Raw genomic sequence first — 23,292 nt, 5'->3', positions numbered from 1 at the left:
ACGAGGCACTGGCAGAAGTAAAGCTGTGAGGACAGGGTGTGAGTCGTGCTTGGGTAGCTCAGTTGGTAGAGCACTTGCCTGCGAAAGACAGGTCCCGAGTTTGAGTCTCGGTCCGGCACACAGTTAATCTGCCAGGAAGTTTCAATCATGAGCACTGTTGGAACATGACTGCAGTCTAAGCTCCTGCACTGCTGGCTTTATAGGACCACCGTGAGCGCTGATAGGCTGGTGCAGAGGGCACAGCCCGTGCATAGCACTGCGACGGTGATAGCAGTGCTCACAAATTATAGGAGGGCCACCTAGCAGATATCGTCTTCGTCCATGTCTTCTGCGGGCTGTCACAATCATCAGACTTCGATACCAGATCCCTCCTCCAACCCCCAACCCAAAATGGGCACATAGGGCCTGAAGTGCCATGGAAGAGATTTTGGAAGGTGAACAAATGGTGTCCTGTCACTGGAGGAAGCCAACTGGTAGAAGGAACTTGGGACTTTGAGCACTGTGCAGGGGAATGGCAGTGTGGGGGTTGACCACAGAGCATACAGAGGCTGTGGTAACGTCTCGACCTCCACACCCGTACCCACAGGAGCTGCTGATGGTGTCCTGGAGTGCAAATGGTACTTGTGAGGTGGAGGGATGTGTGAGGGTGGGGACTCCAACTCAAAATGATCCACTGCTGAAGGTGTAGGCTGGAGATGTGGATGAAGCTGGTTCACGCACTGATGCTCCAAACCTCTCAGTGTATCAACCATCACAAGGTGCCGCCCATGAGTGACCACTACTGTAGTTGGCATCCATGAGGGGTTTGGGCCATAGGAACATGCCCAAACAGCCGGACCTGGAAAGTACTGTCCAGCATGTCAGGTCTGGGGTTCCTTGGGTTGGGGAACCAGGAGATGGAGGAGGGTACGTGGCTATCAACCATGGAGGAGTTCTGCTAGGCTGCGGTCATGGACAGAGGTGGACCTGTAAGTGCTCTACATTTCTTGCTAATGCAGACAACCTTGTAGGTGGGGCACCACAGCTATGAGTAGTCATATTAGGTATTAATAACCACTTCTGCTGTATTTAGTCCTATATTATTGGATCACTACCGGTTTTGTGGCACCAAGAGCCACATCTTTGGGTGAACATATGACTAAAACATTAGAGCAGAAAAGCTCAGAATCTTTTTATCCAACATTTGTTGTCCATCAGAACAAAACACTGCTAAAAGGCGGTATGTCATAGAATAAAACAACCGGAGTCCAATAGAGTGGATGGGTCTGCTTCTCTGATCTATACGGAACTGCATAAAAGGGATGCTGCTGCGTCCCCAGTACGCAGTTCCGTATGGATCGGAGAAGACAGGGCACACAGCCACATCCCCCGTACGTGGTTCTGTATGGACCGGAGAAGACAGAGCATGTGGACACATCCCCGCACACGGTTCTGTACAGATCAGAGAAGCAGACTCATCCGCTATAATGGAATCCGACTGTTTTATTCTATGAAATACTGCTTTTTGGCAGCGTTTTGTTCTGACGGACAACGAGTGTTGGCTAAAAAGGTTCTGAGCTTTTCTGCTCTAATGTTTTAGTCATATGTTCACTTGAAAATGTGGCTTTTAGTGCCATGAAACTGGTAGTGATCCAATAATAAAGGACTAAATACATCTGAAGCAGTTATTAATACCCAAGATTGTTTCTTGCTTAAATGTGCGCATCACCCACCCTGCTTTGCCATTGGAGGAGTGGTGAAGTGGAAGACTTCACAGGTGTTTGGTGCCACTGGCGGTGCAGAGCTGTTCAAAGGCCATAGCTGTGAACTGGGGACTATCGTCAGCTAGAATGGTGCGGGGAAGCCCCTGACTGGCAAGAATTGGCAGAAGAGCATTGAGTTTGGCAGCTGTGGCTGTGGGCACCATGCTGACCACATAGGGGTGGTTTGAATAAGTGTCCACGACAATGAGCCACAAAGAGCCAAAGAAGGGGCCAGCAAAATCAAGTTGAATGTGATCCCAAGGGTGGCAGGGCCAGGGGGCTAAAGACTGAGGTGGAGCAGCCTGATGGTGAGCACATGCAGAACAGCAGTGGACCATAGCCTCCACATCCTTGTTCAGTCCTGGCCAGTAGACATGTCTCTTGGTAAGGCCTTTCATCTGTGACATATCCCAGTGCCCACAGTGGAGGAGTTCCAAGACATGAGTGGCTAAGGTAATCCGGATGACAACACGGTGGGTACCCACCTCTGTACACAGCATGAGCACATGGGAGTTGACGTAAAAACAATGAGATGAGCCCAGGCCCAGAGCTCAGGATCAGGATCGGCTGACTTTGAAAAATACGTGAACCACCCATGGAGTACATAGTGTATGACATGCTGCAAGATAGGGTCGTGGCACATGTCTGTTGCAGTGTGAGTGGCATAATGGGGAACCCATCCCAGGTGTGTTGTTCTCACACGATGGAAAAACAGGAGATCTCCAGTTGGTCAAATGCCACGTCTGGTCCTGAGGGTAAATGCGAGACGGCATCCATGTTTGCATGTTGTGCAGTAGGCTTGTACTTGATGGTGTAATTGTAGGAGCTAAGGAAAAGAGCCCAACACTGGAGCCTTTGGGCCATCCACTCTAGAAGACAAGAGTGTGCCCCAAACAGTGCTACTAATGGTTTATTGTCTGTAGTGAGGTTAAACCAGGTCCTAGAGGTGCACATGGAATTTCTTCACATCAAAGATGATCGCCAATGCCTCTTTCTCGATTTGGGAGTAACTGCGTTGGGCATATGTCAGAATTTTGGATGCATAGGCGATCGGCTGCTCCATATCATCATTATTACGGTGTGTCAGAAGAGCACCAATGACATAGGGAGAAGTGTCGGCAGCCAAAATAAGGGGCATGACAGGTAATAGGGGGTAAGGCAGGGTGCAGAATGTAACATGCATGTCAACCATGTGAAGGCCTGCTCACTGGTCGCTGACCACTGAAACGGAATACCTTTCTTCCGCAGCTGGTTGAAGGGATACATAATGTGTGCTGCCTGTGGAAGTAATTTAGAATAACAATTAACTCTCTCCAAAATAATAATACTAATAATAATAACAATAATAATCTGCAACTCTTCGAGGTTTTAGGGATGCGGGAGAGTGTCAAGAGAGTGGAACATTATGGTCAGTGGGCTGAATACTTTCTTCAGTGCCGGCTGGAGTGGCCGTGCGGTTCTAGGCACTACAGTCTGGAGCCGAGTGACCGCTACGGTCGCAGGTTCGAATCCTGCCTCGGGCATGGATGTGTGTGATGTACTTAGGTTAGTTAGGTTTAAGTAGTTCTAAGTTCTAGGGGACTGATGACCTCAGAAGTTAAGTCCCATAGTGCTCAGAGCCATTTGAACTTTCTTCAATGAGCAAGTGGCCAAGGTAGCCCACTTGTTCCTGAAAAACCTGGCATTTGTACAGATGGCACTTGAGCCCTGCATCACGCAATGTAGTAAAGAGGGTGTGTAGGCTATGTAGGTTGTCTTGGCGTGTAGTACCTGTAACAATTAAGTCATCAAGGTAATTGGTACAAGATGGGATGGACATGGTAAACTGTTTCAGATATCTCTGGAAGATCACTGGAGCAGAAGAGATCCCAAAAGGCAAACACTTGCATTTGTATGAGCCAAAAGGTATACTGATGACAACAATGTGTTACAATTCCTGATCAAAGCATCAGCAAGATCTATTTTCATGTCCAACAAGCTTTGAGAGGAGGTCCTCTTAATGTGGGGTAGGTTTCCACCAGAGCTTGGGCATTTATAGTCCTTTTAAAATCTCCACAAAGCTGGAGACAGCCATTTGGCTTCTGGACCATGACCTGGCATGTGGCCCACGCACTAGTTTTGACCGGTTCCACGAACCCTGTGTCATGAAGGCAATTGAGTTCGAGCTTAACAGCCATCCGTATAGGAAACTGGAAGAGGACATGCTCAACAGAAATGGGATACCGCATTTGGATGTAAAGAAATATGTGCCTCAAAATTGGTGGCACACTCCAGGCCAGGCTCAAGCAGACACACGAAAGAGGCCCAAAGGTTGCCAAGTGCCTGGAAGGGGACTGTGTCCAAGATGACCTGAACTTCATCCGAGATGGAGAACCCAAACAGCGAGAAAGCATCCAGGCTGAAAATGTTGCCAGCTGAATGACTGTTGACAACATACAGCATTGGTGGCTGTATAACCATCTTTCATCTCGCTGTAGTGGTGAACTGATCTCTGACGAGAATAGAGCTGACACCATATGCAACCAACTTGTGAAAGGGTGGGGCAAATGCTGGGAAACCCAGATAAGCATATGTCTGGAGACTGACCAAGGAAACCATCGCTCCAGCGTCGACTTGGAATCGAATGTCCAGACAAGCAATCGTGAGATCAATAAATAACATGGGGGCACAAGGATCGCCCTGTGGAATGATGGCCAGAGGTTCATGAACCGTCCCATGATACAAGTTAGGAGTGAGGTTTGACTGACCTGATGCCTGGCAGCAGACGGTTTGGAGATGTCCATCCTTTCCACAATGGGTGCAGTGTGCCCAGCGATCAGGGCAGTCTGCATGTTGGTGCGTCACAAAACAGTCAGGACAAGAAGGCAGACCCAACTGTTTGCGCTGATGGAGTTGGACTGGCTGCTCAGAGGTCACTGACATATACAAAAGTAACGAATCACGACACTGCTGTTGGGAAGAAGGCTTGCGATAATTCTGTCCCCGTGGTAGTGGTTGAACCGCTGCAACCTGGGAGCAGGCCATAAGACATTCATTTGCTGCCTGCACAATTTTGAAAGAGTGCAAGATTTTCAGTATGTCATTCAAGGAAGGATTGTCTAGCTTGAGGGCTGCAGTGCGAACTTCTGGATCAGGAGCCACTTGAACAGTATATCGTGAATCCAAGAATTGGCATATGAGGTTTTGCAAGATGGGTTGGCACAGGTGAAATCATGACGATGACTCAGACCTCGCAAATCCATCACCCACGAGTGATAAGACTGGCCCGACTGCTTGTGCTACTTATGAAACTCAAGGCACAATGCGACCAAGTGGAACCATTGTGAATAATAGTTCGACAGCAACAAACACATTTCCTAGAAAGTGAGTGCAATCAGGTTTGAGAGAGGAGCCAGCTTCCTAAGTAAGAAAAATGTCTCTGTGGAGGCCCAAGAAAGGAAGAGCGACCGTTGGAGAGCATCATAAAAAACCTGAAAAGCAACAAAGTACTGTTTCAGCTGCTGCCAATATGTGTCCCAATCCTCCTTGGTGTCGTTAAACGGCAGAAATGCTGGTGGGCTGGACTCTGCCTGGGAGATGACCACAGTCTGGGCGGGTCATGGACATTGTACCTGTAATCGTTCTGACAGAAGCTGAATTTCCTGATGCAAAAAGTCGGTTTGTTGCTGGAACTGCTCTTGGAACTGCTGTTGCAATTGCTGCTGCGGGAGCAGCTGTTGCTGTAGCTGTTCATGAGCTGTACAAGTTTTGCATCCAGAATGCACTGTTTATGTTTTACCTCATCGCTAATTCTAGTAACTGCAATCAAGCAAGACCAGAGCGCACTGGCCAATGGCATCATCTACATCTACATCATACTCCGCAAGCCACCTAATGGTGTGGCGGAGGGTACTTTTGGTACCACTATCTGATCCCTCCAACCCTGTTCCACTCGCGAATACAACGCAGATACACACAACAGGGACAACTGACAACACATACCACACGGCAAAATACCAAGACCAGAGAACAAAACTAAATTGGGTACCAAGACATAGCAACTATCAGTGACCAGAGCAATGATGAATAGATAAACAATAATGAGCACTGTTGGAACACAACTGCAGTCTGAGCCCCTGTACTGCCGGCTTTATAGGACCACCGTGAGCGCCGATAGGCCGGCTTGGCCCGCACATAGTACTGTGGCAGTGACAGCAGCACTTGGAGATTATAAGGGCCTTGCCTAGCAACTGGTGTCTACATCCATGCCTTCTAGCGGGCTGTCAAAATTGGTGGACTGGGATACCAGAATCAAGCCTTCCATTTAATACTTCATCGTTGTGCAGAGTGGGGCCTGCATTTACTGCCAAGTTGGGGGTCCGCATGTCACACCTTTGCCAATCTGTGAGCCGCTGTTGTGCTCACAGACCAATCCACTGTGCAATACAAAGCTTTGCACACTGTCACTTCCCTCTAGTGCTGGTAACAGTCAGACATCAGCCCTTACAGCAAATTGAGTAGGTTGCACTGTGACTTCAGACTTACTACACCCAAACTTTGAAAAATCTGATACTTATTTTTGAAATGATACCTGAAGAACAATATTTTCTGGAAACGGTGAAAAATTAGGTGAAATGACTAGATTATAAGAAGGGGCAACAGAGCTGTCATTGTCAATGCAGCTAATTCTGCAAAAAGCCTGTTTGCTATACTGAAAAGCAAAACTAGAAATTATAAGGTTTTTGAAGCTTTAGATGAGACTTATTATCCAAGAACTGTGCTATTAAACAGAATGCAAAAGACTCTCAAAACTAGTTTTTGTTCTCTTTTTCTGGTGTACACCCCTAAAAAAAATTGTTGACAGTTAACAGATCTCTTCCTCATTACAGTAATGTTAATACAGCTTTACAGAATTTAATGCTGAAATACGTACAACACTTGAGAAATAAAATGCATATATATATATTTTTTTTTTTATTGTTTGGAATGTAAATTTTATTTCTTTCTTCAAAAAGAACTCAAGAATAAGTGTTACTGCAGTAACCAATTACTGCAAACTGCAATTCATGCCAGTAACAGGATGGAATTGAAATCCCTTTAAATTTATATGTGAAATTTTTTTCAGATACAGACCCTAATTTCATCAAAAATAGATGTCACCTTTTCACGTTCTTTCTCATTAATAACCACATCAAATTATATATGAGATCAATCAAAATATTTACTATTTCTGTGTGACTGTGTATTAGTTGGGAAAGTAATAGTAAATTTAAAAAAGAAAGGTCATGTGTTGCTTCTTTCATCTGCAATACTATGTTCCCCACACAGTATTATCTACATCAACAAAAATACACTGTAAACCACTAAGCAGTGCATCACAGTGGGTCCTTCCCATTGTACCCAGTTATTAGGGCTTCTCCACATTCCATTCAGGTATGGAACACTGAAAGAATGATGGATTAAATGTGTTTGTGCATGCTGTAATTAGTCTAATCTTGTCTCTGCAGTCTGGAAGCAATACGTAAGTGATTGTAGGATATTCCTAGATTCATTACAGGTTCTTTAGTGTAGTAGTTAATAAAGTTTCAGTCTGTTCAGTATGATCCTGAAGTAAGAGCTAAAACAATTATTCTAATAAATTAAAACAATATAGCACAATGCTCCGACATATGCACTTTAAAATTTGGAAATAAAAGTTTGTCTTAATGGAATGCCGTCTTTAGTAAAAATGGGTACTCCTTATATTCATAAAGAATACCTGAAGAGGAAAGAATTTTGATTTTTGGGACCACAGTTTTCTGTTGTTCACAAAAGTGAGAAAAAGAAACAGAAAAGGTGTGTATGCTGAGCACTTTGTTTTGATGAAGTTATTAACTCCCCAAAAACTCCGAGCCTCTTTAAGAAGTCAAGGTTCTCTATTTTGGAAGATAAGATATTAACATCCACCACATTAATTTTAAGTTAGCTCTTTGCATGAATATAAAAGGCCTCATTCCTCACATATATTTAGGCCTATTAAAATGTTATTCCGTGGATGGGGAAACAAAGATAAGTTGTGAAGGTTCCTTGGGTAATAAATGAACTGCACTTGCAAGTTACACTGTATGGATGTCCGACAGCTCCCCAGCTTCAAGCTAGTCTGACAGATCGATTCTGTTCTGGTGAAAATGGCAATCAGAGAAAGATTGTAACTGTTTGACAGTCTGTTTTGAACAGATACTTTACTTTCAGTGAGCCACATCAAGTCCTCTTCATTTGTTGGGTATGTATTGCTGCCATATGTTACACCCATACAGTTTTGCTCCCACAAACAGTAAGGGAAATACAAATTAGGTCAGGATGAGCCCCATATAACTGAGGAAGCCTATTATAATTCAAATGGAGGTTTGCACCATCACAGTAATTTAACAAAGATCCCTGTTTTAGTATCAATCCCTGTGGACACCAAGGTAGGTGCAGATGAGTTGGTGCAGTTATCGCAGCGGAATAATGCAAAGCCCTGTCATGGTGGGCGCATTTGAAGCATGATAAGAGCAGAGCCAATGATCCATGTATCTTCTTACTGGTGGCAACAGATCTAGCCAGTCACTTCTTAAGCCGACATCAACACATTTGGACCTGGCTCTTGCTCATCACTGCTGTCTGGGTTCCGTGTGCTAAGCTGTATATTTTTTTTGCATTGGTCACATTATATTTTGCTCTGTGCTCATCTCTGACTTGCACATTGAGTTTTGTTCCCTCTTCCAGGATTTCTGCTCGGTGGCTTTAGAGTTGAGCCACCACAATCAAGTAGAGTTACATTTGTGCCAACAGTGGTGGTTTATGGCACTGACATGCCATACGCAGATACAAAAGTGGTGACATAGGAAGTTCTTTTTTCTTTTTTTTTTCCAGTGTTACACTGTGGCCACCATGGATCTAGATTTTTTGCAATGCTGGGAGGAGCAGCTGGGCCTCAAGGAACAGCAACAAAAGCTGCAGCAGGAGTAGATGGGGGAACTGCTCAAACAGAATGCAGAATTACTCCATACTCACACTGTGTTGTTGGTAGCCCAGGCGACCACAGAGAAGCTTTATTCCCCGACATTATTTGCCAGATTCAACAAGCTCATGGAAAGGTGGGAGAATTATCTGTGTGGGTTCCTGCTGCATTGTCAGTAAGGCACATCATAGATACAGTTGCTAAGACTTTGTTATTGCCCAGCAAAGTGTGCAGAATCTGAAGCTCTCTACTGAGACTGAGAAACTTAACTTTGAGGAACTTTGTCAGTTCCTCGCACAGTATTTTGGTCACCAAACCCATGTGCTGGTGGCAGGGCTACAGTTTAAATGACACAACAAGTGCACCTAGCAGTCATATGCGTAATGGATTGCCAACCTGCAAGGTCCCTCGTGCAAGTGTTGGTTCAAGTGCCTCCAATGAACTTTCTCTTATGTTGACTCACTGATTAGGAACATGACTGTTCAGTTAGCACCCTCAGCTGAAGTTCCTAAGATTGGGAAATCACATGAACTTAAGCCCGCAGCAAAAGATGCACTGTCCAACAACTGGCTGGTAACAAGTTAGATGGGTACGATAAACAGCCACTGGAGCTCCAAGGAGTGAGCCAGGCAGCCTTGCCTTCCACTGAGCTTCCATGTGTTGACACTACTGATAATTCGAGTGGAGTGATGCCATGGCACTGCTCATCTTTGCACACATTGTGCTCAGTGGGTGCAAGTCAGCTGAAATGTTGTAATCACCCACTCATGACATTTTTCGAATTTCTGGTGTTGTTCCATTTCCTCACATGTTTCTGCTTAGTGGACAAACTGGCAGTCCTGCCACAATTGTCATTTGGTGCCTATTTGCCAGGATTGCCTACATATGGATGCTACTTGTGGAATATGCTACAAAATAAGACCATTTGGCAACTGTTTGTGACCGTTGGCAAACCGTGAGATGGTCCTAGGAGGTACCGGAGTTTTCCGTGGATTCAGAAGCTGTCTTTGATGCCCCTCAAGAATTGCCCAAGAGTATTCTGCTAAATGCCCCACAGTATTCCACTAATGCTGGTAGTGGATGGGCAACTACCAGAGTTTCAGGCAGTTACAGGAAGACCTGTCACCCTCATTAAATTAGATACGTCCAAGTTCTTGGACTGCCCTGCACTGCAATGACCACTATGTCAAGATGTGTCTTACAGTAAATAATGTATTACTCTGAGGGGGCAAATTTCTGCCTCTGCATGATATAAGTATGTGGAACAGCAACTTACATTGTTAGTGTTAATTCACCATTCATGCAAAATATTTTTGGGTTAGATGCCTTTTCTGTTTTTGGCTTCTAGATAGGTGATAAAATCCATTTACTGTCTAAATTGATCCCCTTTCACGATTTGGACTCTTTACTACAGTCATATGAGCAGCTGTTTGAGAATGCCTTGGGTTGGGCAGGAAATTTCGAGGTCCATGCCTCCCTTAAGCCATCAGCAATACCTGACTTTTGTCATGCCCACCCAATTCCCTTTGCCATGTGCGACAAAGTCAAGCCCAAGTTGCAGTGTTGGCTGGACTTCAGCCTCATTTCACCTATTTTGTTGAGCCACTGGGCCATCCCTTTGGGGTTAATTCAGAAGCCAGATGGTGCTGTGCACATTTGTGGCGGTTTTAAACAAACAGTCAACATGCAATGTCTTCGGGATTCGTGTCCAATTTCACAGCCAGAGGAGTTGTTGGCGAAGTGGTTGGTGAAGTTGTTGGAGGCCAGTATTTTTCGTGCATCAACTTAGAGATGCATACCTGCAGTTGCCATTGGACGCCGCTTCACTTTGGGCTTTGGCAGTTAGTGTTCAATAGCCTCTTTAGGCTTCACCAGTTTACTGACTTGTTCTTTGGAATGTTGTCTGTGCCAGGAAGTTGTCAATGATGTTTGGAGCAGTCGATTCAGGACATTCTCTGTTGTGTCAGGTACTACGATGACATCTGGTTGACAGACTCCATGCAAGAGGAGCATTTATGAAATCTGAAGGTGGTTTGCCAATACCTTCAGGAGAATGCTCTTCACCGCAAACTGAAAAAGTGTAGTTTTTTCCCCAAAGCTGCTTTTTTGGGGAAATGTGCTTAGCAAAGATGGCCTCATCTCTACAGAAGAGCACATCAAAGCCATTGTCAATGTGTGGGCACCCAAGAAACTGATGGTGCTCCAGTCCCTTTTGAGCAAGATTTCTCATTATGTTAAGTGCATTTCCCAGGCCACATACATCTGCCACCCTCTTAACCAGCTTCGCCAAAAGGACACCACATTCGTGCAGTCTGCGGGCTGTCAATGCGCTTTTCATTCCCTCAAGCAGTGTTTGTGGGGGTTGGGTTGTTTTGAGGGAGGAGACCAGACAGTGAGGTCATCAGTCTCATCGGATTAGGGAAGGACTGGGAAGGAAGTCGGCCGTGTCCTTTCAAAGGAACCACCCCGGAATTTGCCTGGAGCAATTTAGGGAAATCACGGAAAACCTAAATCAGGATGGTCGGACGCGGGATTAAACCATTGTCCTCCTGAATGCAAGTCCAGTGTGCTAGCCACTGTGCCACTGTTTGTGTTTGTGCTTCACACCATTTTGCATCCTTTACATTGGGTAAACCATTAACCCTAGTTGCTGATACATCCCAATAATCACTGGTGCTGATATGTCTCATCGGGACCCATATGGCACCGAGCAGCTTATGCATTGAAAAGACTTACTGCAGTGCAATGTAATGACTCACAGCCGAAAAAGGAGACAGTGGCTATCATTTCTGGAATTCGAAAATTTCACATTTTTTGTATGGAGCAAAGTTCCTACTCATTACTGGCCACATGCCCCTGATTTCTTTATTTGGCCCTTGCTCTAAGATACCTGATGAGACAGCCCACTGGCTGCAGAGTTGGGCCCTCTCCCTCAGTAATTATTGCAATGATATTTGTTACTGGTCCACTGCCCAGCATGCTAATGCAGATGCACATTTGCAGTTGTGGGCAGAATCCATTATAGAATAGAGGTTCTCACTTTCACACTGGATGAAACCTTGCAGCAGACATTGCTGGAGTTTTTTCTTTGACAGTGCAGGAGGTTGTGTCTGCCTACCTGCTTTTTGCGGAAAATCATGCCAGTAGTCCAAATGGGATGGGCTGAACCCATTCCTCTGGGAGCTCCTTCTGCTGCAAGATGAATGCAATGATACACAGAGGGTCCTGAGGTTTGCCATGGAGGAGCAAAGATGTTGAGTGGTCGTCCTTCCAGTGTTGCATTCTCACCTACTTCAGTTGCTGCATGTATCACTCTAGAGTGTGTCTCATAAGAAGGCTTTGAAATGGCATCACATCTACAGGCCCTCAACTAATAGTGAGATTGAACATTTCTGCAGGCTTGTGCAGCCTGTGCACAGAATCAGGCTTCACCACTATGTCAGTTTTTCCCTTGGTCACTTCCACGGAAAGCTTTGCGACAGGATGCAGGTCAACCTTGTGGGTCCTTTTTTGGGATGCATGTGGGACAGAAACTGTACATTACTATGCTAAAAATAACAGAACTTTATATATATTTCTTTCTTTCACATAGCTTAATGGACAGCACATTTTATTAAACCTAAAATAATACAACAGGTCTGGTCATTTCTGCTTTTGTGGGCTTTTACCACATCAGTCCATCTCCTTGCCTCTGAGTTGGTATTTGAGGATATTTCTAGGGATTCAGTCTGCCTTCATCTATAGTAAATGGTTTTTGCAAGAAGGTCTGTACTGTGTTGAGGATTCATTTTACTTTGAGATCTTTAATGGTGTCATCAGATATTTTCCTGTCCCACAGTGTACAGCCAGCTGTTTTCATAAACTGCATCTAAATACTCATTAGTCTCTGTTCATTGTTTCTACAATGTGTCCAAGCTTCACTGCTGTTTAAGTGGTGAGGGGCAACATCCTTGTCTGACCCCTCGGCTTCCATTCTGATAGCTGTTGCCGGTTCTGATTGCCATCACATTTTGGTTGTATAAGTTCTGAACTGCTTTTATGATGTGTGATAGGGTGTTGCATTCTGTCAAGTTTTTTCCACAGTTTTCTTCAATCAACTGCATCACAAGCTTTCTTAAAGTCAATAAATTCCAGATGCACTTCCAGATTGAACTCTTTCATTTTTATGGTTCACATATTGACTGTGCATGCCTTTCCAGAAACCATTCTGTTCTTTTCCCAGCAGTGGTTCATAAAATGTTTGTAATTTTGATTTTATGAAGCTGGCATAAATTTTATAACCAGCGTTGAATTAGCTTATTCCTCTGTAGTTACTGCAGTCTCTGACATTATCTTTTTCATGGAATGGGATAAGTTCCTTATGTCATCTTTGTGGTGGAGTTTCTTCCCTTCAAATGCTGTTCATAAAGTTCAGCAACTGTTCCTTAAATGTCCTGTCACTGAATTTAAAAACTTGCATATTAATACCATTCTCGTCAGGAGATCAGCATTTTTGACTGGATTTCAGTACTAATTCTAACTCTTTATAGTGGGTTTTATCTGGTGTATTAGTGACTGTTAGGCTAGCAACCAACTGGTAGGACTAAATGCTTTTCTTCCAAACCTCAAAGTAAGAATAAAATCTTTTAATGATCCAAGGAAGTACCTTAAATGGAAATGAATTACTTCTTCTTTCAGTATGTAGCACTAGGAAGACAAAAGTTTGACTATTATAAGCATATTCAAATGGATGAGGGTTGCAGTAGTTATACAGATGAAAGAGTCTTACACGGGATAGAATACCATGAAGAGTTGCACCGAAACACTCTCTGAACTGAAGATAAGAATGAAATTCAAATATTCTACCTGCAGGGAAAAAACAGAAAGCATTGTTTAATTGGGATCTACTCCTTAGTTGAGCATTGCTCTGCATATTTTTTATGTTTTAGTTCAAGTATATATATGTCTTAAATGCAAGAATTACATTTGTAATAGAGATAAGCAACAATGAAAATCCTGTATAAATTAATGTTTTCCATTTACAACATGTGTAACTATGTCATTAATATACTTTACTTCCTGCTATGTGTGCACTGGTGGTGGGGTAGAGATGGATGGGGGATTAAAAATTCTTATAACAATGTTTCTTTCTTTTTGGTAACTATGTTAAATCTTAAATCTTGTTACATAGTGGTAATATTGAAAGAAACATGCTTTTGAGCCCTATTCAGTCTGCAAAGAGAAACTGCTGTACTTCTGAAAGGGAGTCTAGTGTCTGACCACTGTACTAACTCACTTGACAAAACTACAAATAAGATAAGGCAAATGTTTTGGCAGTGCAACTACGTAAAATGATTTCACAGTTGCACATACACAGTACAAATGCTTTGCAAATTATTATTTGTTTTCAGAGATCACTGAATGAACAAACCTACAGCAATACAAAAGAAAATGTGTATTAAAATAACAAATACGTATAAAGTATATGCCTCAGAAGGAGGGGGAAAAATGAAAAATCCCCACTAGCCTGTGCATTGAAGGAAAGCTGCTGTGCTCAGGTTAAATCCAGTTTTAATTCACATAGTAAATGAAATATTTATCATCCATATGTGATCAACTGCAGCAAAAGAGGATTGAGGGGAAGAGGGTGGGGGAGATTGCGTTTACACTAGTTCCTTGCATTAAATTGGAAAACCCTTTGAAACATCTCAAGAACTGAGGGCAAGTTACACTTTTGGAGGTGACCTGCACATAAATGGAGATCTGAAAGTCAGCAGCCGCCTCTGTACTATCTGACAGTAGGAGTCAAAGAGCAGATATAGGATTTTTAATCTCACCTTCCAGTCATTTTCAATAATCAGCCACAACAATATTAATAAAACACTGGAAATAATTACAGTAACTCATACACAAATGATTCACACTTTACTGAGGAAAATAGTGGGATCCAATCTCAATATTTCACTAAAATGTCCTTCAGAAGCTAATGACAACATACACCAAAGTTTTGGATTCGAACTAATGACAAGGCATAAACTTTAAAGACAAGGTGTGATATCATCATAAACAAAGATAATGATATAACCTGGAACTATGTACTAATTGTTCATAGCTCAACACTTAAGGGCAGCAAATATAATTTATGCTTAAACGTTGTAGGAAAGTTCCTTTAAATTGTAAATACTTTCGGATTAAAGGAGACCACTCCCTGAAAAGCGCGCTTGTAAAATATATGTACAAAATATCAATCAAAATATTCGTTTGAGAATTGTCTATTATGTAATAGTCTTTTTCCAAATTTATCTAATACATTTATTTATTTGCAAAGGAAAGTGCGTCAGATATGGTCCTCACATTATGCTACAGGTCATTCTATTGCCAAGCCCGTTATTTCGACTTCACATTTGTTAGATTCGACAACGTGCAACCAAACTGTCATCTCCAATTCCTACCCTAGACTTTAGGCTATGATACATTTCTGAATGTCACCGCAGCCAATATTCACAAGTAGGTGCGGGGCACTACTTGTTTCATTCGAGCTCAATGCTGTTGCCGGTATGATACTACAAAATCTGCAATTCTTAACAGAATGGTTCAGTAACAATTTGCAATAATTTTGGAACCCATTCAAGGGGCGAAATTATTTTCTAAAATGACATATCCCCACATTGCTTTGTCTTAATTTTCAGCCACAAGTTGTATAATAACAAACAAGTTTATAACTTACTTCTGAAACGGCCGCCTTTCGTAGAGAATATCGTCTGGATTGTGAACCGTTTTTCCAAGAGATATTAATACTTCTTCCGCTGGCGTATTATTGATCACTTTAGCTCCATGAATTTTCCATTTTCTTTTGAAGTGCCATCCTAAATGCTGTCGAAATAGAGAACTGGTTGCCCGCATCTTCACTCGTGTTCTCGTGTAAACAAATCTCAGGAAGCAACAAAAGCATCAAACTGTTGATGTTTTGGTATAATCTTTGAGACTAATTTTCCTTGTGTCATTTGTTTCATGTAAGATCACTGGTTTGTTTTGAATGGTTAAATGAACATCTGTGGCGTACGCGCTGAAGTGTATGCTGTGTATTTTCATGTCAACGAAAATAGTGTGTTCGCGAGTGGTATTCGTCTTCTGATCAGCTATGTCGGATTATGAAATGTGTAGAACTGGCAAGCTTGTGTTAAAAGGGGAGAAACGAAAGAAGTAAGTGTAAAGAAATAAATCATATAAACGTGCAGTATGCAACGGACTAATTACTCTTGACGGTATAACGTAATTCAGTTCAATGTTGCATCGTGTATCATGTAATTAAGTTCCATTGTCAGCATTTTTAGATTTTCACATTAGAATGGTGCCCAATACGTGTATAGTGAGGTGCCTGAATATCTTCTGCATATTTGATGATTCTATATTCTGTAGTTATTGACGATACCGTCGTTAAATACTATATTGTCCAAGGTGCGCAAAAAGTAAATATGAACATGCTAGCCTCTAGTTTAGAGAGATGTTACTTGATGGAGCAGTTAGGGCAAGGTGAAAAGTTAGAGACGTTACAATGCACTTTTTCGTGAGATAATACTTCGTTAGATCAGTACATTTTCCAAGTGAATGGATTCCACCCGAAGAGTGTTACCGGTATTGTTGATCCATCTACAAGCAGGTGCAATGTAACCTCTTAATTGCACTCAAAACATTTTGAATTTTCAAATTTCCTGGACTTGGTAATAGATGGAAGTTAGAGCCAGATCTGAGGAATAAGGTGGCTGTTTCAGCAGTTCATACTTGAGATCCAGAAGCAGAATTGTGGGGATCTGTGTTGCCGTAATGAAAGAGGATTTCTTTCTTTTGCATTCCATGCCTGTTCTACATTGTTTACCCAGTTAATTCAGAAGTTGTGTGTTGTATCCACATGTTGTTACAATGAAAACAGTAAAATCACTTTTGCTTTCCAGGAAACATTGGATTTTAACTTTTTTAGTGTGTGGCCATAGGCCACCACTCACTGCATTTCCAAGACAAATGGGCATATGTCTCACCTCCAGTAAAAACCAACTTGTATTTCCTTTGAAACATACAAGTCATTTGTCTTCGCACTTTCTTTTGGTCACCAATAAACAAGCATTGCACCTATCTCACAAAAATTTCTCATACTTAATTGTTCATGTGAAACATCCTTCTTTTGCTATGATATCTGGTATTTATGTTGGTAGTAAACATTATAAAATGAATAATTTTGCAGCGGTACAGTTTCTGGTCTGTCAGTTAGGAGGAAAATGCGCTGAGTGCAACTGATTTGAAATGTTGTGTGGACAGAGCTACTCCACAAGTCATGTTGACACTAGTTATTGTGTAGCATGCATCAAGATAACATATCAAGATAAAGTAATCAAAATTTTATTAATGCCAATGTCATACCAGGAGCAAAGCATTTCGTCGTGCCCATAAATGTGCACTTTAGTTTGCAGACGTCATTCACTGTGTTAACAGTATCCAGTCACTGATTGATCATGTGGGTAGCAAAACTGAAGATTATTTTGTGAAGCCTAAAATTATAGATTCTCTCTCTCAGAACTGACTTAATTAAGAAGACTGCACGTTTCTTCCTAATAAACATTATACAAGATGAAAACTGGGGAATTGTAAGGGTAAAGCATTGCTGAGTTAACAATCAACTAATTATGTATTTATAGAGAAAAATTCATGGGTTGTCATGTGATGCCTGTTACATACTATATTCTATACGTCACGAAGAAAAAAAATTGAAACTACTCTCTTAACTAACAGTTTATTCTATGTCTTTGGACCACTCATCACAATGATTAGTTATAGCTTCAGGTTATTCCAGTTTTTTCAGTTACTGAACATTTATTCGTGTACGACTGTTTTGAAAATTGGGTCATTTCTGTGTAAGAATTTGTATAGATTCCGAAAGCAGCCTTCATGTGAACTGCAGTTCTGTTCATTTGCTTTATTGCACCCACCAGTTGGAAAGTAAAGATCACACCTATCTAAAACTACTGTCCAGTAGCTTTGATATCCATCTGTTACAGAATCTTAAAAATGTATTCTGAGCTTAAATGTAATGAGGTATTTCAACCTAAATGACCTCATCATGCTAACCAACTTGGATTCCGAAAACATGAGACCCTGAAAGCCATGTATCAAAGCAGTCGACTAGATGCAGTATTTCTTGAGTTCAAAAAAGCATTTGACTTGACTCCATCAACGCTTATTTATGAAAGTTAGATCATATGGGATATAAAGTGAAATTTGTGACTAGGTTTAGGATTTTCTGGTAAGGGGGATGTAGCATGTTATTTTGGATGGATTGCCATCAATAATTGTAGAAATGATTTCAGGGGTTCCCCAGGGAAGTGTGTTGGAACCCTTACTAGACCTGGCAAACAGTATTAACAGTAACCTCAGACTCTTTATAGATAATACATTTATCTGTAATTAAGCACTCTGTCATAGTCAGATCTTAATAAGATTTCAAAGTTGTGTTCAGAAACATAAAATTGTGTGCGTAAAAGCCCTTCTCACTGAAGACAACTCAGGAAATGTTTCAAAAACCAGCTTTCATACCCAAAAGGATTGAATGACAGTCGACACTGCAGTTTGGTTACCTTCTTCCCAACAATCAGTCTACCCATCCCTCAGTAGCATGATGTACAGCATTGTATAAGAACTGACGGAAACATGAAACAAATTTATTCCACGTTATATTATCCTATGACTGCAATATCAATGAGTTGCAGTTGAAATAATCAGCTTATACAAATATGTTGGTGTAACAGTTTGTGTGGTATGAAGAAAAAGTCGTAGTAAAACAGGTGTCAGACTGCAGTTCATTGGTAGAATACTGGGAAAATGCAGTCAGTTTACAAAGGATTTATGCAAAATATCATGTGGCACATCCTAGAATATTGCTCAAGTGTATTAGACCCATACCAGATAAGACTATCATAAGATACTGAATGTCTTCAGAGAAGGACAGCATGAATAATCATAGATCTGTGTAACCCACGGGAGAGTACTATGGAGATGCTGAAAAACATCAACTGGCAGACACTTGAAGATGACATCAACTCTCTCATGAAAGTGTACTAGAAATGTTTCAAGAACCAGCTTTCATACCCATAGGATTGAATGACAGTGGACATTGTAGTTTGGTTGCCTTTATCTGAACAATCCATCAGTGGCATGATGCACAGTATTGATTAAGAACTGGAGGTAATATGAAATAAATTTATTCTACACCACAGAATAATTCCCATTGTCACGTCAGACCAAAATCTGTGATCAGTTTTGGGAGGCTGCTTTGCTTGTTGCAGGTAACCAAAGGAATTTATGACATTGTAACCCCCCCCCCCCCCCAATCCTTTCCAAGGTGCATCATGCCTAGCAGAATCAGTGCCATTACAAAATGTTTTGGATTTCTTATTTGAAAATTCAGTCCTTGGTCCATTGCTTTTCTCATTGTATATCATTGATATCTGCTTCTTTCTTGTGACCATCAGTTGTATAAGCTGACAACACGTAGTTGTATCTAAGCACCAACCGCAAGAACACTGCTGCTGCTGCTGTATCAGGTACAAATGGTGGCTTTTGTCAGTAAGGTGATGGGCTTGTAACCTGGGTCATATACTAAACCCTGAAAAGTGATGGGTAATCTTCAAATCATGCCCAAAATTGGTCAGCAGACATTTTTGTGAACAGTTGTTGCAATGCTTCTTAATGGCATACCAAAGAACCAGCAATATATTGGGATAATCTTGGATGAGCATGTAAATTGTGAAGAACTAACTGTTGACATGAAGGAAACCTCTCTCTTGCATACACACAATCCAAGGATTTAGAAAAAAATATTATCTCAAATTAAGCAGAAATGAAACCAGACTCTATCCCTGCCTTATCTTTATTACTGTAACCTAGTTCAGCACAGCACAAATAGTGAAAACTCCAAGTTGCTGGACATATCCAATATGGTACCAGCAACTAGCTAGTTATGATTGCCTGTGTCAGATACGGGTGTAACATTTGGCTGTTTGTTCGTGTCAGTCCTTCCTATGTTCAGTAATGGATGTGAATGGATGGCTGATGTGATTTTCATACATTCTACTTGCTTCATTGGTATCTTGGTCACCGGTGTCCTCAGTATCTGTCCTTGCACATCAGATACGTATTGTTCCGTAACTGCAGTATATGTCCAGCAACTTGGTGGTACCTTTGCGAAACATTAAATCATTCCCCGTCCCCTCCTCCATTTCAGCTGTACAATTGTGGAAGAAACTACTGTGTAATTTTCATTTTATCCAAAACCATTCTTCATTCAGGAGGAGATGAAAGCTTAATATGTTTATTGTCAGCATAGCTTTCATGTCAGCATGCCCTGATTGTTCTCTTTTTCGTGAACAGGGAACGTGTCCCATTGTAAACTATCCATACATTTCTCATCCCTTTCTATTTCTGTCTTCTTCCTTCCATATCATCTGTTTATCTTATCCTATTTCTCACTCTTCCTTTGACCAGTCACCTTCTTCTCCACATTGATATCTTCTATACTGATGACACACATTTCTTTTAGATGTCATTACTCACATTCAACAAGAATGTAATGAAGAAATTGCTTAACACAATGTTAATATGACATGATATTTCTTAAATTTCATGTATTCATTATGATACACAGTAATGAGCCAAAAGATCATGACCAACTAATTTCTAGTGAATTTTCTGGGTTGTATGGTCATGGCCCAGGAAATCTTCTTCTTCTTCTTCTTCTTCTTCTTGATGTTTTGTCCGGAGCTGCGTTGGAAAACTTCAGAGGTGCTCCTGGTACCACTGAGTCTTGCTGAATGATGAGTCGGATGTTGGAGAACAACATAAATACCATGAAAGGGGGCACATCAGAAGTTTTCACATGGTCAGTAAAGATAATCCTTGACAAAGATAGAACTCAACTAAGAGCATCACTGAAGATGTCCAACGCAGCTCAGGGCGAAATGTCAAGAACTATAAAGTTCCATGGACCACAACAATACTACCTGGAAGATTCACCAGCAACTAAGGCAACTGGTTGTAAAAGCCTTCATTGTGTGATCATGGGTGCTACCCACTTTGAGACTGAGTGCTTCCTGGTGACACTGTGAGCATGTCATGTGGCAAGGCAAGTATATAAGCGAACGAGAGGGGAATGGATACTCATACTAGTGACAATGTACCCTGGAAATGGGGAAGTCCACTAACAGATGTTACTTTGATAAAGGCAGATTTTTATAGCCTGGTGCCTGTAAATATCTCAGATGTGGCAAAGCTGATTGACTGTTCACATGCTGATGTCATGAGCATCCATGGAAAGTGGTTGAAGGATGGTGAAACCACAAGTAGGTGGCAAGGTGTTGGACTTCACACCTCATAACAGGAAGTGGTGGTTGGGGGCTTACCAACAATGTAAAGCAGGACAGGCAGCAATCTGTGGCAGATTTGGCAAGAAAAGCTGGTGCAGGCAAAAGTGCTGTGGAACAGACCATTCTGTGGTCATTGTTGAATATAAAGCCCACAGCATGTTGATCCAATACTATCAACACTAGATCATTGAGACTGGAATGTGTATAAGTGGAAACATGTCTCCTGGTCTGGTGAATCACATTTTGTGTTACATCAGGTCAGTGCCAGGGGGGTGCATTTATCTTATCTTTCATGAAATCTGTGAGAGCTGTGGATTATGTGAACATTATTATTCTGGACCACCTGCATCCCTTCATGCTTGATGTCTTCTGTGACTACGATGGCATCTTAAAGCTGAATAACTGTCTGTGTCACAATTCTGAACCATTAGTCACATCTCAGCCAGTAGGGAAAACATGTTTCTTAAGATTTAGCAAGTTATGTAGGCGTAACACTTTAGACAGACATGTTTGTTGCTTTGTAACTGAGTCACAGCTCAGGGATTGAGAGTTTCAAACTTTGCACACTTTTTATCCATTCAGATTGAAACTATTAAGATCAAACTGACGTTAATGTTATAGTGTGGAGTAACCTTGAGTTTTTTCTGTTAAACAAACAGATTGATATAATTTAGTTATTTACTGGAAGGCTTACTGTTTGTGTGAAATTTATAATGAGTATTCAATTTTCTTAAAGGTCACACAAGAAGAAAAAGACACATGAGCCCACTCCAGAAGTGAATGAAGAAACAAAGAAACTAAATGATGAAGACACAGTTCAGCACGGTATGTAAATGAATTTTAATAGTTGTTCAACAAGAGTATATATTAATATTTTTTTGTGTTTCAGGTCTATCAATTGGAGGAAATTTATATTAAAAGTGTCAAAATTTTCCCAAATATGATTATGCACAGTGGACATCAGTCATTACTGTAATTCCAAGTCCAATTCAGTGTCATAACTGGAATTATAGTGCCAGACATTTTTCAGAATTTTAATGTGCAATACATAAAAGGCCATTACTAAAGAGATGATTAATGACTGAGGATGAAACATAGTGACACAATACTGGACTAATAATTGAGAGGATAATGGTTCATATATTCCGCCGTCATACTTGTTTCTTTCTTACCAAGCAAGGTGGCACAGTGGTTAGCACAGTGGACTCACATCCAGGAGGGTGACAGGTCAAATCTGCATCTGGTCACCCAGATTTAGATTTCTGTGACTTCCAGGCAAATGTTAGGATGGATCCTTTCAAAGGGCGGGGCTGATTTCTTTCCTTGTCCTTGAAACAATCCAAGCTTGTGTTCTGTCTCTAATGACCTCAGTGACATTGGAGCATTCAACACCAATCCTCTTCATTTTTCATTGCTCTTGTGTGTTTTAGTTAAATCTCTCGAGTGAATTGTGGGATGTTTGCATGGCAAATTCACTGAGCTCAAAAGAGATTAATGGTTGAATGTTTTACAATGCACTCAGGATACAAATGTGTCTTATACGTTTGAAACACAAAAGTTTTCCTTTATATAGTGTAGGATCCAACACTATGTTCCAAAGTTATGCACAGACATTTTAATATGAGGGCTGCCTTGTAAGTTTTCACAAAAACATTGAAAAAGCAACATTTTTTGCATAAATCATTTTATTGCTCCCAAAAAAATTTGTCTTTAAAGTTTATGCATTTTTACATGTGTTCAGAGCAGTTCTGGAAACATTTTTTCCACTCTGATGCTTTTGGAAGAATTAAACTGTTTCGTGAGGTGATGAAATGAAATTCTGTGTCATGCATATTTTGTTTGACACAAGGGAATAAAGAGAAGTCATAAGATAATAAATTAGGTTAATATAGGCAATGAGACATTATATTAATGTTGTTCCTCATCAAGTAATCTGTTGTTTGTTTGACTTTCTGTGTGGCAGCTGCTACTGTTACGAAGAAGAATGAAGTAACATATGTATGACTTGTGACAAACAGATTATTGGATACAATTGAGTATTAATTTCTCTTTGATCTTTTAAAGCAGTGGTTCCAATGTGCCCACTGTAACCGCAAAAACAAGCAGTAATTTCTATGACAATGTTTCAGGAGCAACCAACATTTTTGTTTCATTTTGTCTTGAAACACCTGAACAGTTGATTTCTGCTTAGTTTCTGATT

General features: G+C 41.3%; 2 protein-coding genes across 2 annotated transcripts in view; one reads left to right on the top strand and one right to left on the bottom strand.

Annotated features, from left to right (window-relative positions):
• LOC124555705 (39S ribosomal protein L37, mitochondrial) overlaps window positions 1–15,662 on the bottom strand; it is an 82,546-nt gene extending 66,884 nt beyond the window's left edge. Inside the window, exon 1 of the mRNA XM_047129710.1 lies at window positions 15,410–15,662. Coding sequence (XP_046985666.1) covers window positions 15,410–15,585 — 176 coding nt within the window. The 5' untranslated portion in view covers window positions 15,586–15,662. The remainder of the gene's footprint in view (window positions 1–15,409) is intronic.
• A 52-nt stretch (window positions 15,663–15,714) lies between these two features.
• Window positions 15,715–23,292, top strand: part of LOC124555706 (protein FRG1 homolog) — a 39,800-nt gene continuing 32,222 nt past the window's right edge. The window contains exons 1-2 of the mRNA XM_047129711.1: window positions 15,715–15,885; window positions 21,829–21,917. Coding sequence (XP_046985667.1) covers window positions 15,824–15,885; window positions 21,829–21,917 — 151 coding nt within the window. The 5' untranslated portion in view covers window positions 15,715–15,823. The remainder of the gene's footprint in view (window positions 15,886–21,828; window positions 21,918–23,292) is intronic.

This window comes from Schistocerca americana, chromosome X (assembly GCF_021461395.2).
Source record: "Schistocerca americana isolate TAMUIC-IGC-003095 chromosome X, iqSchAmer2.1, whole genome shotgun sequence".
NCBI lineage: Eukaryota > Metazoa > Arthropoda > Insecta > Orthoptera > Acrididae > Schistocerca > Schistocerca americana.
This window is presented reverse-complemented; position numbering and strand designations above follow the sequence as displayed.